The following is a 17366-nucleotide window of genomic DNA, read 5'->3' as shown; positions in this document are numbered from 1 at the left end:
AATCAGTTTAAAACTCTGACCCTCCACTTGCCTTGTCTGGGACCTGTAAGGTAGGTCAGTGGCTTTCCTTTTTTCAATTTGGCCGGCTGTGGCTATGTCATGCAATTTCCTTATTGTACAGTAGGCCTATTTCTTGTATGAAAGACGTTATACAAATATTTATAAAAAAGTATTATTACTGCTTTTTGATAAAGTTTTCAAATTCAAATTTCTCTCTCATATTGCTCCTCATAACCACTGAAAACTGTCAAAAAATCGAACCCAAAGTCCAATTATTGATTGGACGTTATCTGACATTAAGCGTTTCTGCTTCACATTTTCAGCAGGGCAGCGGAGTGGCTGTGGGTTGTTCTCATGGGGTTTATAAGTCATAACGTGAAAAAGCTTAACATGGTTTAATGTACCTAAACAACGACCAATCATCACCACATTTCTGGTTCGATTTTTTGACAGTTTTCAGTGGTTATGAGGAGCAATATGAGAGAGAAATTTGGTAATCATTGATCATTATTTATAGGTACAAGCTTTTTCCTCGCCATAGGCGCCAATGAAGAAGACAATTCTAACGTGAGATAACTTATATAATCGTTGGATTTCGGTTTAGTTCTTTTGACAGGCGTAAGTGTTCATTACAAGATATGACCATGAGAAATTTGGTGATCATTGATTGTTGTTTAGGTACATTAAACCACGTTAAGCTTTTTTTCACGTTAAGCAGAATGTCCCGACAGGCAGTGTAGTGAACAGAGAAGCGTGCAGCCAGCGCAGCAGCAGAGCGGCTGTGTCTGTGTCTGCCCTGTGGGGATAGAGATTGTTGTGGATTTTTTAGCGTCTGTCGCTCAAGAATTATGTGTTATGGACTTTTTTTTAAACTAAATTGAGCTCGAGGTTGGGTACAAAATGACTCATGACAAAATCTGGTAGGTACGCGTACCCACCGTCCCCACCGTCCCCACCGAAATCGACCCCTATGAAGACAGCACAATGGAATGCATTCCCAAATGCACTGAGATGCTTCGTGAATCAGCCAATTAGAGTGCAGTCTGAGGTGGGGGGAAGGGGGGGATTGGGTCGGGTGTGGTTCTTTTAAACAGAGATGGAAATACAGTACAACATGTACCTAAATACATAAATACCTGAAGACAAATTTGAATGAGGCTTGTTGTCAGCTGCATGAGTTTCTGGTTTAGAAAGTTTGTCATCTGTATCCTGATTTCAGCGGTTGTACATTACTGCCATCTAACCATTGATGGATTTTCATGCACCAAATGCATAACTGCAATGCATTGCGGGTGATATCCACCTCTGGAGTGACCATCGCTCCCTCAGCCCTCCGAGGGTCGATCTCACCAAGTTCACTTCAGTTTTTCAGACGATTGGAACGACACTTGAGATGGGGGCGGGGATTCCCCCGAGGGCAAGGGCTTAGGGGAAGTGAACAAGGGCATGTTGAACCACTAATTAAACGCAGCTAGACTTTGATGTGGAAAATCGGTGGAGTTCCTCTTCAACAAATTGACTGGCACCAGCCTCTCTCCCTTTCACTAGTCTATATCCACGGTGTTCCACTTCCAGGATTGCTCCGCTGGAAATTCCGCTGGATGTTTGTTACCTCTTTCTTTGTGTTGGAATTTTAAACTCCGGTAGATTTATGAGGACTATGGTTAACTGCTCCTTAGATCTCTGCAGGGTAAATCCAGACAGCTTCAATTTTTCCAATCTGAGTTTTCTATTTCACAATTAAAACAACTTTTGAACGTACACACGTTCCACCAAAACAAATTCCTTCCTGAGACTATTTTGCAGAGGCGCCGTGACTCAGCCGGGTGCTTAGCGCCGCCCAAGACAATTGTGATTGGTTTAAAGAAATGCCAATAAACCAGAGCACTTTTTTATCCCATCCAGGAATGCTGTGTGGACTAGCCAGACCCTCCTCCACAGCGCTGTGGATGAAGGTCTGGCAAAGGGAGACTACCCTTTCACTAAGAACTACATATCTTTTCAAATATGGGAGCTGATAAGAAGGGTGTGAGTTGCCCAGTGGTTTTGACAATGGTATCTGTAAAGGGGCCCATAGTGACAAACTCATGCACAACACACAGCACAAACAAGCATTAATACTGAAAGTATTTTTCAGCTGTTGGACCTGAGCAACAACCACCTGCATCCTCTGCATCCTAATTACACTTGCTATGAAGGAAAAAACTATACTCCAAACTGTTGTTGTGCGTGAGTTTGAGGCGGCAGACAAACCAGAGATACAGCGGATCTTTTATGAAGGGCTGATGGAAATGGTAGCAGACACCGCCTTCAGAGGTTTGAGACATCATCCTGAGAGTCTCCTGCTCTATACTGCTATGACAGGTAATCAAATATTTTTGCGATTGCATCTGCAGTTTAGAAAAAATATGTCAGGTGGTAATTGACGATTACAGTAAGACTATCTTTTCTTAACGCATCTTAAAAAGGTTTTTAAAGACCCATCTTTCCATAAAAGTCCCTTGATTGCTGCAAAAACAGGCATTTCTTTCTTTTTGTTTGTATGTTACTGTAATTTATAATATAATGTTCAAATCAGTTTTACATTGTTGTTTTTTTTTCCTTTCTGTTGTTATGTTCTCTTGTGCTGTAGGCCTCAACTTTTTTTTTGATTTGAAGTCACGGAGAAAGTTAAGTGCTACAACTTCATATTTTCGTCACATTCATACATCTGGTCCATATCTTTCCTCCGGCAGCTGCATGTTTTGCCATCACCATGTGTTGGTGGGTGATAGGACTCCTCCCTATAATTGTGCTGTGTGGACGCTACTTCTACAGCAGACGTGTGATCCATGGTTACCTGGAGCAGGCCATGAGCAGAGACATGGGAGACATGGAAGGGTTTTACAAGAAATCCCCAGGTATATATATTCTGTATATTGTATCATTTAAATGTCATGTTTTTGTGATAAGATCAGGTTGGTTGGGCAGTCCAAATATATCTTGTTGCTATGCCATTGCCATTTCATTATTTATTCACACATCATCATCGTATCATTAAAACACAATTTCAGAAGGTACAATGGTCATATGTAGGTCCGTGTGAAATGGGGAACCCCAAATACTAATACTAAAAGCTTTTCGGAGGGGGCCCGGTACAATAAACACACAACAGAGAATATACAGACACTAAAACCTCAATTTACAATAAACACAACACGGACAAATACCACCAAATACAGACACTTAAAGAAAAAAAAATCCTGTCAGAATAGACTTAACAAACAAATGCCACAAGTAAGTAAGTAAGTAAGTAAGTAAGTAAAATTTATTTATAAAGCGCTTTTCACAGATAAAATCACAAAGTGCTGTACAAAAGAATAGGTAAAACAAACAATATAAAATGTATATACATATGTAAAATTAAAGTGACACTAGTGAAAACCCATCAACCAAAAGCTTTCCTAAATAAACATGTTTTCAGATCCTTTTCAAAAGAGACAACAGAGTCTGCCAGACGCATGGACAGGGGCAGGGCGTTCCACAGTCTGGGAGCAACAGACTGAAAAGACAGGTCCCCTCGGGTCTTATAACGAGTCTTAGGGACTACAAGCAAGTTCTGGCCAGAGGACCGAAGAGTCCGGCCAGAGAAATACGGCTTCAAAAGGTCCAGGATGTACTGTGGGGCCTGACCGTTTAAGGCTCTGAAAGTCAGCACTAAAATCTTAAAATCAATCCTGAATTTTACAGGGAGCCAATGGAGAGCCGACAAGACTGGAGTGATATGAGCCCTTCGAGGGGCACCTGTTAAAAGTCTAGCAGCACAATTTTGAACAATTTGCAGTTTGTTCAGTGCAGACTTATTCAGACAGGTAAAAACAGAGTTGCAGTAGTCAAGTCTTGTTGATATGAAAGCGTGAATTATTTCCAGATCCTTCTTTGACAACATTTTGCGAATTTTAGAGATGTTCCTAAGATGATAAAAGCAATTTCGGACAAGCTGTTTTGAGTGTGTCTCCAAAGACATGGCCTGGTCAAACACAACCCCCAGGTTTCTGAGGCTGGATTTGACAGAGGGGCCCAGAGAGCCAAGGTGCTGTTTGATCAGCGGGATCTTATGGTCTGGAGGAAAGATCAGCGTTTCAGTCTTGTTTGAATTTATCTGCAGGTAGTTAGTGGCCAGCCAGTCTTTGATGGAGGGGACACACTCTAGGAACAGAGACAAACGATGGAACTCAGCGTCATTAAAAGAACAATACAACTGGACATCGTCGGCATAGAAATGATATGATACATCCTTGAAACAACCAATAATTTGACCAAGTGGCAAAATATACAGTAAAAACAAAATAGGACCCAAAACTGACCCTTGTGCCACTCCGCAGAACAAATTGGTCACATCAGACTGTACATTGTTTACAGCAACATTAAAGGTTCGGTCATAAATATAGGAAGAGAACCACTGAAGGACAGATCCTGATAGTCCCATCTCATTCTGAAGCCGATTGATCAGTATACTGTGATCCACAGTGTCAAAAGCAGAAGTCAAATCAAGAAGTACAAGTACAGTGTAACGGCCAGAGTCTGCTGCCATCATCACATCACTAGAAACTTTGATAAGGGCTGTTTCAGTGGAGTGTAATTTTCGAAAACCAGACTGAAAAGTATCAAACAAGTTGTGCTGCTCCATAAAGGAGGTCAGCTAGCATGCCACTACTTTTTCTGAAATTTTGGAGATAAATGGAGGTTTAGATATGGGCCTGTAGTTTTTAGGTTCTGAAGGGTCAAGATTGGGCTTTTTAAGGATCGGGTTTACCACAGCATGTTTGAAGTAGCTGGGGACTGAGCCGGATCTAAGTGACAGATTAATTATTTTTTCCACACAGGGGCTGACAATATCAAACATTTTCAACAATAGAGTTGTTGGGACAATGTCAGTGGGGCTCGAAGACGGTTTCATATTTCCTGTTATGGTCTTCACATCCTGTAGGCTGACAGGAGTGAAGGACGACCAAGACGACACCGGTGAAAACTCAGTAAGACAAACACTAATGAGTGGAGAATTAACACTGGCCCTAATGTCATGTACTTTGTTAAAAAAAACGACAAAAAGTTGTTACAGTCCTCATGCGTGTACACAGGCACAAGAGGAGCCGAAGGTGTAGTAAGACTTTCAATAGTGTCAAACAAGACTTTTGGATTTTTCTTATTTCCTGACACAAGATTAGAAAAATAAGCTGAGCGAGCCTGCTTTATCAATTCATTCAGATCCAGCATCATGTCTTTTAAATCTGGAGTCTGTGTACCTCTAATTTAGTGGCTTTCCACAGACGCTCTGTCTTCCGACATTTTCTCCTAAAACTACAAATGTTATCATTTATCCATGGGAGGGCCTTTTTCTGTGACCCTGAAATCTTTTTAACAGGCGCTACCATATCCAAAACCGACAAGACAGTGGTTGTTGAAACTTTGCACAAATGAATCAACATCATCACATTCAACAAAGGAGCGAGAGTCAAAAGAGGCAGAGAAATCACTAGATGTTGTCTCAATAATGATGCGTTTTTGTGTTACAACATTACAGACAGTAGGCATCATGGTAAGTGACAAATTAAAAGAAATACAACAATGGTCACTAATTTGAAATTCTTCAACACTCAGTTTTTCAATGTTTAGGCCACAAGAGAAAACCAAATCTAACGTGTGGCCTTTTTTATGCGTGGAGCCAGAAACATGCTGTACAAAATTGAAAGAATCCATACTAGTCAACAGTTCAGCTGCAGTTGAACAAGAGGGATCGTCAATATGCACATTAAAGTCCCCAAGGACTAAAACGTACTGGATGGCATGACCCGTCCGACAGGTAACCGGGCACAGGACATGCTGGCGGGGCGCACGATGGCAAGCATGCCGGGCGGGGAAGATCCGGTCGGAGGTGCTCCACACAGGCGATGACGCACAGACCGCGTCCCGATCTGACTCGTAGACCGGTGTTGCACCGAAATCTGTGACCCGTCGTGATCTGTGTCCCTCCTGTTAAAAGCGTAGCGCCCCCTTCCGTGGTTAAGGTTAGGGACAGGGGTTTGGTTCAGGTTGAGGTAGGGGGACACCGATCTCGATGGGTCACAGATTTCGGTGTAACACCGGAACCGGCCTCAGGCACCGCTCACTCCCAGGAGCTCTGGATCCGTTCGGCACAGATGAAAATCCACGGGATCGCCACTTTCTCCTCCAAACTCCAGACCCCAGCCCTGAATCCCCGCTTCCTTCTCCTGCCGCGGCGCCGGGTAAGCAACAGGTATTCCGGCGATGACGCGTGGCACTCCAGTTTTGGAGGGAAAAACTCAGAAAATCTGTCCTGGGTAATACAAAAGTCCTGTATATGTGCCTTAATGCGGAGCAACGCGGCCCGATCATACTGTATGATTGCGGAGACATAACTGGTAGTTGATAGGGTTGACACAAGGAAAATCACAAGGAAGATTACAAATGTATGAGAGAGCAGAGAGGTGACCGATGCATAGCCAAACACAGACGCCGTCTTGGATTTGTATATAATTTGTATACAAAATACAGACGATCCCAGTACAAATATAATATTTGGTGACAGAATGCGACGAGTTTTCCTCAAGCTTATTCAAGATCTGCGGCCCCCTACAAACTACACTCAGGCTCGTGCACTTCGTCTTGTGCCAGTGATTAGGTGTTTTTCCTTTGTGTCATTAGTGTGCTGGGGATGACAAATTGGAACAAGCTCACACAATCGGTAATTTAACCTGTGAATGATCTGGAATATCATGCAGGCATTATGAAAGACATATTCGGTAAGCCTTACCGGCAATTTCCACTGGATGTGGAATGTCTGCGGAACGTCTCCGGAACGTCAACGGAGTCATTAGGTTTCCATTAAAGTCAATGTGTGTATTTCCACTGACTGCAGAACGTCTGCGTCCCTACTCCGTCCCAGTTCCGTCAGTCCGCAGCCCTCCGGAGCAGATACGCAGAGCTTCTATTTTTGACGGACGACGGAGAGCTCCGCAGCAATTCAGCACAATTCAGATTGTGCGGGACAGGAAGTCGAGCACAGAAACAAAATTAAACATCCGGTTACTTTTCAAAATAAAATACACCGTGCTCACGGCGGGTCATATTTTCCTACACTACACCTTGAAAACACAGCACAGAGTTGTTTCCCCTCCACTCCTCTGGATGGAAACAAACGGTTGTTGGTTTTGTGGTTCTGTTTATAGAAACTACATCCTGTTATATCACGCGAACATACGTGAACTCGCGATATCTCGTGGTCGACTGGCCACAGCCGTTACTTAACAAATCCTGTGGAAATCCACGGTCAGTAAAACAAGGCGACGAAACAAAGGACGAATGGGGGTTTTGGGCTCAGACCACTTCAATGCCCATATGAGTAATTTCTGTTCCTATGATTGCGTGAAAAACAAAGACTTGAGTGAATTATGCTTTAAACTGATTGATTTTCCTTTTTTCCGCCCTTCATTTTCACATCCTTTATTCATCTTTCATTCCTTGCTCTCCCCCTCAGATTCCTGTCTGTGGGTAGCAGTGCTGGACGGCAAAGTGGTGGGTATCGTAGCAGCACTCGGCCGGCAGAAGTCAGAAGGTGTTGTCGAGTTGCATCGGATGTCTGTCGAGCGGAGCTGTCGGCAGTGTGGAATCGGTGTGGTGCTGGGACAGAAGGTTCTAGAGTTTGCTGTCATTCACGGATACTCCTTTGTTGTCCTGGGAACCACAGCGTACATGCCCGCCGCCCACAAGCTCTACCAGCGTCTGGGTTTTCGCTGTGTGGGGGTCAGCAACGGGTACGTCACACCTGGTGCGAGATTGTCCTTAATGGAACAAATTTTCTTCAGGGTCCGCCATCATCACTACAGCCTCGATGTGCAAAATAGCAAGATCACTTCATGTGGACAACACTGACTTAGTGGGAGTGCAGATGACTAAACTGAAGTGAAGCTTTATTAGGCCTACTATATGTGTTGCAAGGGTTACCAATGAGGGGGAAACTACTGGGAAAGGAGACACAATTACTGACAAATAGGGCAAAACTAGGAATTGGGCAAAACTAAGCAAAAGTAAGGGCAAAACAAATAGACATAGTTAGGGCAAAACACTAAGTACAATTAACCAGGTTCAACTTTACTATATTTTAAAATTCCATTTAAAACCGTGAACTTACTCACCACCACTGAGATGGGACATTAGGGGAACAAAAATCACCTTCCCAGGGCAGGAGGGGCAACAAGAGTTAGTGATGTTACGTTCTGTGCTGAGGCTTCGAAGCGTGTCAAGAAATCCCGGATGTTTCCGCGAAGCGCGTATCGAGGCTTGTATCGTTTTAGACAAATGACGTCATTGATGACATCCGAAGCCTCGCTGCCCGTCCGTACTGTGTGACTGGTTTATGAAGTGGTTCGAATCTACACCGGTTTTATTACACATCCATGATCTACACAAGCACATTTACTGCCCTCGCCCTGGTCAAACCACTGGCACTTTACAGTTTTAGAATAGCCTACTAATATTGCCCCTTCTGCTAATATATTATGACCGTATTTGATAGCCGCATTCCTCTCAAGGAAATCTGTTCATTATACAGTTATGTTGATTATATTATACCAAAGGAAAATACACACTATATTGATATTAATGGATTAGGTGGAAATTGTATATTTATTTCTAATTCTTTACTGGTGCAAAATCCAGTCAAAACCCATCTCTGATACAATGTATCACAGATCACTAGATCTGAAAATAAATGATTTCCCAAAATGCAACTCAATAGTGTCTTTAATTAGACCCCTCCTCCTTAAATGTGTACTGTCTTCAAACCCTACACCTCATGTCTGAACAGTAACACAGGCTTTCTATTAAAATAAAAAGCCAAACCAAGATGAGATTCCAAACTTTGGAAGGCTTCCTCCAGAACCACAGACGACATTATACAACAGACTGAGTAGTGTACTCCTCATGACCTTTAGGCGAGGGGTCTTCAACATTTTTTAAGCCAAGGACCTCTTATCTAGAGAGAGACGGTGCGGGGACCCCATACATATTTTAGTTGCATATTAAACTGGGCTTACAATAAAAGCCTAAAGCCTTTACATACCTTTTTAGTGCATAAACTAAGCTATAAAAATTTGTTGGTATGATTTTATAAATCATCTTTTAATGTTAAACATACATGTGGCACAGTGAATCCTTAGGATTAACTGTATCTGTGGATGGCTACCTTAGAGACTAACCTACAGTATTGGCCAGTAAGCCTATCATAAATGTGTTTTTTTCACAAATTGATTGAGTGATTTATAATTGCTAATAATATGTTTGATTCATGTTAAGACTTTCAAAATTTGCAAAGAAACTCGCTTCATCCATATGCCAGATGAAGGTCTAGTACCGAAACGTTGCCTACTATTGAATTTATTTTTTCAAGTTAGACAGTGTGCGTGAGTTTCTTTACAACTTCTGACCTACTTATCCCCCCCCACCTGCCTCACATTATAGATGTACACAGTATTTTTCTGTATTGAAGTTTTTTTAATGATTAACAATAATTTGGAGGCCCCCCTGCAGTAATTCTAGAGGACCCCCTAGGGACCCCGGACCCCCCTGTTGAAGATCTCTGCTTTAGGCTTAAAATTGGTGGAATGCCAGAAGGGAATCATTTAAAAATCAAACTCTCACATGCATGGCTTTGCTCATATTCATAAAGCCCTGCAGACTTTCTATTTGCAGCCTTTACTCTGTTATCTAACGAACCACAAAGCGTTTGTCTCCATGGAGTGGTCGTCTGCGTGTTCATGATTCTCTTGTCTGAGGCTCTTTTTCACATAACTGATCTTGAAAACACCACTGCTCGTATGAGATAACAGAAGGGTGTAGCAGTGGATCACAGCTCCGTCAGGACTCCTCACTTCCTCTTAGTTTCTCTTCAGTTGACTTACTCAGCAGCAAGAGCCTCAGCAGCTGTGGGAAAGTGTATTTATACACAGGTCCTAACCATTATCACAATTTAAAATTTCTGCTACTATCTGTTAGCACCCTAACAGCAGTGATGGACGAAGTATAGTATTCAGTACTAACACCATACTGTAAAAAATACTCACAAGTGAAAGTCCTGCATTGAAAACAATACTTAAGTAAAAGGTATGTAATTATCATCAGGAAAATGTTCAAGTATTAAAAGTAAAAGTACTCAATGCAGAAAAATCCTCACATTTTAAAAACTGGAAACGATCCAAACAGTTCTGTCAATCAACTAAGTGTTTAATCGGCTAATAATTTCAGCTGGAACCATAGGCCATTATATTGTTATAATAAAACATTGTATTTTATGAACTACATGTGTTTTGTGTGCAAAAATCTTAATTTGTAAAGCAACTAAAGCTGTCACATTAATGTAGTGGAGTGAAAAGTACAATATTTCTCTTGTGAAATGTAGTGGAGTAGAAGTAGAAAGTGGCATGAAAAGAAAATACTCAAGTACAAGTGCCTCAAATTTGTACTTAAATACAGTACTTGAGTAAATGTACATTACTTAGTTACATTCCACCACTGCCTAACAGCTCTGGGTTACTATTACTAGCATTTTACCATCCAGTTCAGTTGAATTTGGTTGAAATGTTTTGTCCCTTGGGTGAGCTTTTTGCTTGCAGCTAGATACAGAAACATGAATATGCAAAAGAATACGCTGTGAGACGGACTGAATGTGGATCTGTCAAGGGTAGATGTAGATGAGTAGTCGTGAGCAGGTGTAAACACTCAGGATGAGTCGGAGATGAAGTTGACAAGATGGGATTTTTATTGTTTATCCCAATTAAGACCCAATGAGGCAAAATCATGAAATAAAAATTAACAAAACAATTAAAAGAAAACAGAAAAAATATATACCTTCAAGGAAATAAAATAAATTGACTTGAAATTGAATTGAAAACAATAAGATAATATAAATATACAACTGTTCACTAATTGACCTTAACTCACGTCATCACTCTGAGGATATCCAACAGACTTACGTCCTACTCCCTCAGGTGTTCCAACAGCTCTCCCTGCCACTCTAAATAGCCTGAAGCCCCACCCCTCAAATTGGAACATACCAACACAATACAATGCAGGGGTGGCTCAGGTGAATAGACAGAAACGGCTCCATACAGCCAAAATTAATATATCTAAGAAGCTAGACATTTACAGCATATCATTTATATGATTCACATTCAAATTAGACAAAGCCCCAAGATATCTTGATGGCTACAAAATGTAATACTTAAAATGCCGGTTAACTTCCTGTTACCCCGGAAGTCATAGACCCATTTAAACCCGAGGATCGCGGCAAACTTTCCTTTAGAACAAAGAGAGCACATGCTGGTAAGACAAATCATGTTACCCTCTGTTAGCTTTTAAACTCAATAAACGGCACTAGTTAACAAAGGCACAAGTGTTGTGCGATTATTGTAACTGAACATGTTCGTGAAATAAACTGTTGGGTTTTAAACAATAGAAAATTATGTATTGATGGATGTTGCTATAGCATTTAAATCACTGCAGTATTAGATGTTAAATGTGTACACAAGAAAGCTACAGGATAACTGAGGAATTTGATAAATGACTAGGTTTACAGATTATTTGACAACAGTGTGTGGTAATTAACAGAACATATGAACACGCTAAATAAACCTATACAGGCAACATTTACATTCAGTCTCTGAGAGAAAATAGGTAGCGCATCGCTAGCGTGACGGCAGCCATGCGCCCCGTCACAGGATCACTGCAACATCCCTGAATGAGATGGACTGTACATACGAGCACAGAGTAATGCTTTAGATTACTATCATGGATCTGTCATGGAAATAGCGAGGCTTGGACCCAAATGCAGATTTGAAGGAATTTATTAAACAAAACTACAACCAAAAGCGTCCAAAGGTAGGCAGGCAAAAACTTACTTGAAAAATAATCCAAAAGGCAAGAAATCCAGGAAGCAAGACACGGAACCCAAGACAAATACATACACCAACAAGACAAGCCACGACACAACATGACAATGATCCGACAAGCGACAAAGAAAGCACAGAGACTAAATACACAGGGTAACAAGGTGAAACAAGGGACAGGTGACACAAGGGCTCAGGAACAGGTGAAACACATCAGGGGCGGGGCAGACAATCAGACAGGAGGGAAAACACAAACCAGACATGACAAGGGAGAAAACAGACTACAAAATAAAACAGGAAACACTACAACAGACACTCACAATCGTGACAATTACAACCCCCAACGCACAGCGTGATTCTATCTATTATCACATTTTGGTGTACCAGTACAGCACATTAAGGTACAAACATTAATGCAATAATCTGGCAGTCAGGAGGAATTTAACTTAGTGGTGGCTAAGACTGTTTTGTTGAGAAAGCTATGTTTTGTATAGAGAGATGTTGTGAAATAGTTTGAAGTTAGTTTACCATTAGAAGAGACATGTTGGGTTTGAAAGTTATGAAATTACCCAGAGGTTGTTGTATCACAGTTTAATTTTGATAATGTGCAATGACTCTAAAAGTTTTTCAATGACTGTCCTTCAGTGTTGGTGTCCTTCAGTGTTCATGATTCTGACAGATTCCGCCAAATGTCCCTCTTTTCAGCCGGATGTCCGTTACCTTCCGCTTTCTTTGTGTTGGCATTTTAAACTCCGGTGGATTTCTGAGGACAATGGTTAACTGCTCCTCAGATCTCTGCAGGGTAAATCCAGACAGCTAGCTAGACTATCTGTCCAATCTGAGTTTTCTGTTGCACGACTAAAACAACTTTTGAACGCACACATGTTCCACCAAAACAAGTTCCTTCCCGAGGCTATTTTTGTAGCGGCACCGTGGCAATGTAAAACTACAATCAAATAAATACATAAAAGATAAAACACCAACAGGACATGAAATCAATCATACTCATCATCTATATTGACTGTAAGATGGACACTGCTGCTTTTCAGGTCAGTTGCATTTACTGTAGAAATGTCATCATTAAAAACGTGCTCTACTTACTGTACTCCACATCAACACAGCACAGCACCCTGTGTAACAACAGTGTCAATCCACATAAACCTATAATCATAACCTATTTCAACGTAGTTCCCCATAAACAGGCCTACTGCTACGACCCAGCTCGCTAGGGGAAGCGGAAGCAACATAGAGCCAGTTGGACCATCCTGGTTACAACATACACAGTAACAGATAGGCAACAATCCGCTTTTTCCTCTGGACTTCTGTTTGTCCCAAAGTAAAAGCACAAATGTACCCCATAGTTATTTAGCAACTATGTAATTTGCCTATATTGATTCACCAATATTTCCACATGGGTGCAAACAAGTCCAGGGTATACGACTTTGACAAAAAAAATTCTTATTTTTTCTCTAGAGCGGCAAAGTTTTATCGATTAATTGTAAACTATGAAATAACTACCAAATATTTAATAATCAATTAACCATTTTGAGTATTTTTTTTAAGAAAGTTTCTGATTCCAGCTTCTTAAATGTGAATATTTTCTAGTTCCTGCACTCCTCTGTGACAGTAAACTGAATATCTTTGAGTTGTGGTCAAAACAAGACATTTTAGGACGTCATCTACGGTTTTGAGAAACACTGACATTTTTCTCCATTTTCTGACATATTATAAACCAAACAACTAATCGAGATTAATCGACTATGAAAATAATCGTTAGTTGTAGCCTTACCTTTCTCTAATGCATGTTATTAAATATTAGACCGAAATGTGATAAAAATGAATATGACTGGGGGTCACATCCTGGCACAATGGTCCAGGGTGTTCTGGGGGGTTGTGGTTGGGACAGCACTCGCACCCCCACATTCCCCAGGGCAGCTGTGTGTTTCCTGGCCCTTTCCCTCTGTATGTTGTATGTTCAGGATGGTTTGTGTCATTTAGAGAATGCTGATTTGCTGTATCTACAGCATGTGATATTCACACAGGAACCTGACTAAGCAGAGTTCCTGAATGGCTGACAAGCTATGGACCCATTAGAGCTTTTGAATTGTTCGCTCCAGCTTGCATTGTTCCAACGGGACCTGTTGCTGTTGTTGTGATCCACAAAAGTGAGCTTAACCGGGAGGTTTTTCAAATATAGTAGCCGCTGAGGGTATATGCAGTGCGTAACAATAAGAGTGATGTGGGAGTATAAAGAATTTTATGAATGGATTTATTGCGTTATTCCATAATATGAAAACCTGCTAAATTGCCACTCAAGTAGATCTAGAATCAGCGCTTGAGGAATAAAAATACACATGCTGTTTTCATTATAATCACAATAAGGTTAACCCTCCTGTTGTCCTCAAGTCAAATTTGACCTGTTTTCAAAATCTCTATCAGCAATATGGGTTTCTTTTTAACCAAATTACCCCAAATAACATGGGTGGTTCCCTACAACACTCTTCGCAAGTACAATTAATGACCACTACTTTCATTGAATTTTGTTTTATTACATTTTATAGCATTTGAATTTTTTTTTTTAAATGGTTTAAACAGTATCCTGACTAAAGTTCGACATACACCAGTCTCTGATTATCCATCAACATACATTGCTCTAATTTTAGTCAAAATAATTCATAATTTCAGCTTTTTTAACTAAAAAATGTGATATAATTTCATATAAACGAGGTTTATTGACCATGAATTCCAAAAATTAAAACTATAGTGATTAGAAGGTGGTGGTATTGGTGGTGGTAGTGAAAAAATGTGTTGAATAAAAGGGACAAACACGTCAGAAAAAGTGTCAAAGTCAATGAAAAAAGTGTTCATTTTCTATTTTGACTCAAGAGGACATGGTCGGCGGAAAGACAACACAAGGGTTAATGATATGTGATATATGGGATAATATGCTACGAAATAGGCGACCACCGGCTGGTCGTGTGACGCCGGCTACAGAGCTCCGTTACTAGTTGAGTTTAGACGACAAAAGGTGACTGTGAGCCGGGTACAGGAATCGCCAGATGACGGACCTTTCAGGGGTCGTGGCAGTTGGGTTTAGCCGACAAAAAGTGAACGTCATGCGGCGGCGACAGTTAAGTTTAGGCACCAAAACGAAAGATAGAAAGATTGTGGTTTGGATTAAAACACTCCCTAGGAAAAACACGCGTTTCCTTGGTGAAAGTGTTTTGTTTCGAACTCCGCTCCCTGGCTTCAAAGCGTTGTGTTTTAGACCCACACATCCACCCTGACCTCCTCCCTATGCGGTCCACAGCACTGTTGTACAGCAGCAGTCATTGTGGTGCATGCAGCAAAAAATACGTGGAATGTTTACAAATTATAGCGCATTACTTTTCACAGCGATATGTATGAATGGTTCATGAGAACAGCCTGAATAGAATGCATGCAGCATGGATTTATTAGCCCAGTGCATGACATTTTGCTGAAAATACATTTTAGAACCAAACTTAAGTAATCGACCTGACTCAGACTTCCACAGTATGCTGACATGAAAACTGCACGTTCAGCATCTTGTGAATGCATGTTTTGTGAAATCTGTTCTTCCTCATATCTGTTCATGTCAACATGTGGTTTGTGTTGTGAAATTGGCAAATAGTTGCAGTCAGTTGACTGCAGTTAATGGTGCCCAGAGTTCAATCCATGTGAAGGGAAACAGATTTTAGCCATTAAGCTGCCCACAGCTGGAATCCGCTCCCCCAACTGAAGCCATTTTTAAAACTAAGCTAAAGACTGTTCTCTTTTCCAAAGCTTTTAACTGATCAGTTTTAATGGTACTTTTATTTTAGTCATGTGGTTTTAAACTTGTCTGTACCTTTATAAAATGTGTCTGTACTTTTATTTATCCCTTTTCATACTTACGTTTTGTTGTGGTTGTTGTTGTCTTTTTGCCTGTAAAGCAGTGACTATGATTTGAATGACTATATAAATAAACTTGCCTTGTCTTGCTACTCTATGTAAATCATACCAACTGAAAGTGCTTTATTTTCCATGATCTCAAACAATAGTCTTCATGTCCTCATGGTGTCACGGAATCAGAGAATGTCCTGAAGATGGCAGGCAAAATACAAAAACAGGAACAGGCAGAATCACAAAAACAGGAATCACAAAAATACCATGAACACTGAGACCAACGGGGTAGACTACACACACTCTCGCAGAAAAACAATACAATGACCTGACAACAGACAAAGGAAACACAGATACTAAATACAAGAGTTAACGAGCAAACAAGGGACAGGTGACACTAGAGGCCTGTACTACGAATCAAGATCAACATGCCCTGGATTTCTTTCAGTTATTCGGCTTCACTAACCTAACAACCGCGGTCCCGCATAAGCTGTGTCACGACGATGGTTAACAACTAGTTCAATCAACCCAGGGTTTCCCAATCCAGCGACGCGCGCGTTCACATAAAAGAGGCGGTGTTTGCACAGCACGACCAATCGCAAACATCTACCAGAGCCGCATATTTTACATAAGAAGAGGAAATTATAATTCTACATAAATATGAATAACACAGACACGGTTTTGCAGGCAAAACGCAATACAGTCGCTGCTTTCTAAAACAGGAGGAAAGCTGGCAAAAAAATAGCCGACGCTGTAGATGCGTAAATCACAACGCTTATCAATATCTTCCCCATCAGTCAGGACCAAGATCTGACCATAATTACACTTGTGCACTTTCCATAAACTGCCGTTGCTTTAGCCTAGTATTTCAGTTGCAACCCTGGCAGTGGGAAGCCATCGTGAGAGCAAATAAAATATATAAAAACAAAATTCAAACTGATGTGCGCATTGGCAACATATAGCTCAAGAAGCCGAGCCGATATGTAATTCCCTCCCATTACAATCTATGTATTTCATAAATACACACATCAGGGAATGCTAACGGGGTTGTCGGTTTCTAAATGTTTTAACTTTTATGTGCGCACCCCTTTCTCCCTCTCTCTCTCTGTGCACCGAGCTCCGCCTGATCTTCTAAGAACTGTGACGCCGTTATCAATCGAGTATTGATTGGTCAGTAGGCGGTGCTTTTACACCGGTTGATCTCTGATCTCTAACTTAACCTGCTCCCGACCAGGTTAGACGTTCAGCATAAGTTACCACGGTGATTGAACCCGGTAACAAGTGATCCACCTTCGTGATACAGAAAACCCTGGGTTGAACCTGAAGTTAGCTCATTAACGCCAAATCTTGCTTCGTAGTACAGGCCTCAGGGCTAGGGAACAGGTGAAAGACATCAGGGCGGAGCAAACAATCACAAAGGCGGGAAAACCAAAAGACAGGAAGTAAATCAAGACAACGCATAAGAGAACAGAGAGACTACAAAATAAAACAGGAAATGGAAAACCAACAGAAAACATGAAA

The 17366-nt window shown here is 41.1% G+C and overlaps 1 protein-coding gene across 1 annotated transcript; it reads left to right on the top strand.

The window, feature by feature from the left end:
* The first annotated feature begins 10 nt into the window (after window positions 1-10).
* Window positions 11-8696, top strand: LOC116039639 (N-acetylaspartate synthetase-like). The gene is made up of 4 exons (XM_031284572.2): window positions 11-50; window positions 2138-2364; window positions 2736-2900; window positions 7538-8696. The coding sequence occupies exons 2-4, from the start codon at window positions 2193-2195 to the stop codon at window positions 7930-7932; spliced, it is 732 nt and encodes a 243-aa protein (XP_031140432.1). The 5' UTR covers window positions 11-50; window positions 2138-2192; the 3' UTR covers window positions 7933-8696.
* Window positions 8697-17366: the final 8670 nt, after the last annotated feature.

Source organism: Sander lucioperca, chromosome 4 (assembly GCF_008315115.2).
Source record: "Sander lucioperca isolate FBNREF2018 chromosome 4, SLUC_FBN_1.2, whole genome shotgun sequence".
NCBI classification, from domain to species: domain Eukaryota; kingdom Metazoa; phylum Chordata; class Actinopteri; order Perciformes; family Percidae; genus Sander; species Sander lucioperca.
The sequence above is the reverse complement of the archived record's forward strand: the minus strand, read 5'-3'. Positions and strand labels throughout refer to the sequence as shown.

Excerpts from the sequence above, each read along its gene's own strand:
- LOC116039639 (XM_031284572.2), top strand. The coding sequence starts at position 2,193 with ATGAAGGAAAAAACTATACTCCAAACTGTTGTTGTGCGTGAGTTTGAG. Across the intron at positions 2,365-2,735 it reads GCTCTATACTGCTATGACAG|CTGCATGTTTTGCCATCACC; the intron begins GTAATCAAATAT and ends TTCCTCCGGCAG. Across the intron at positions 2,901-7,537 it reads GTTTTACAAGAAATCCCCAG|ATTCCTGTCTGTGGGTAGCA; the intron begins GTATATATATTC and ends TCTCCCCCTCAG.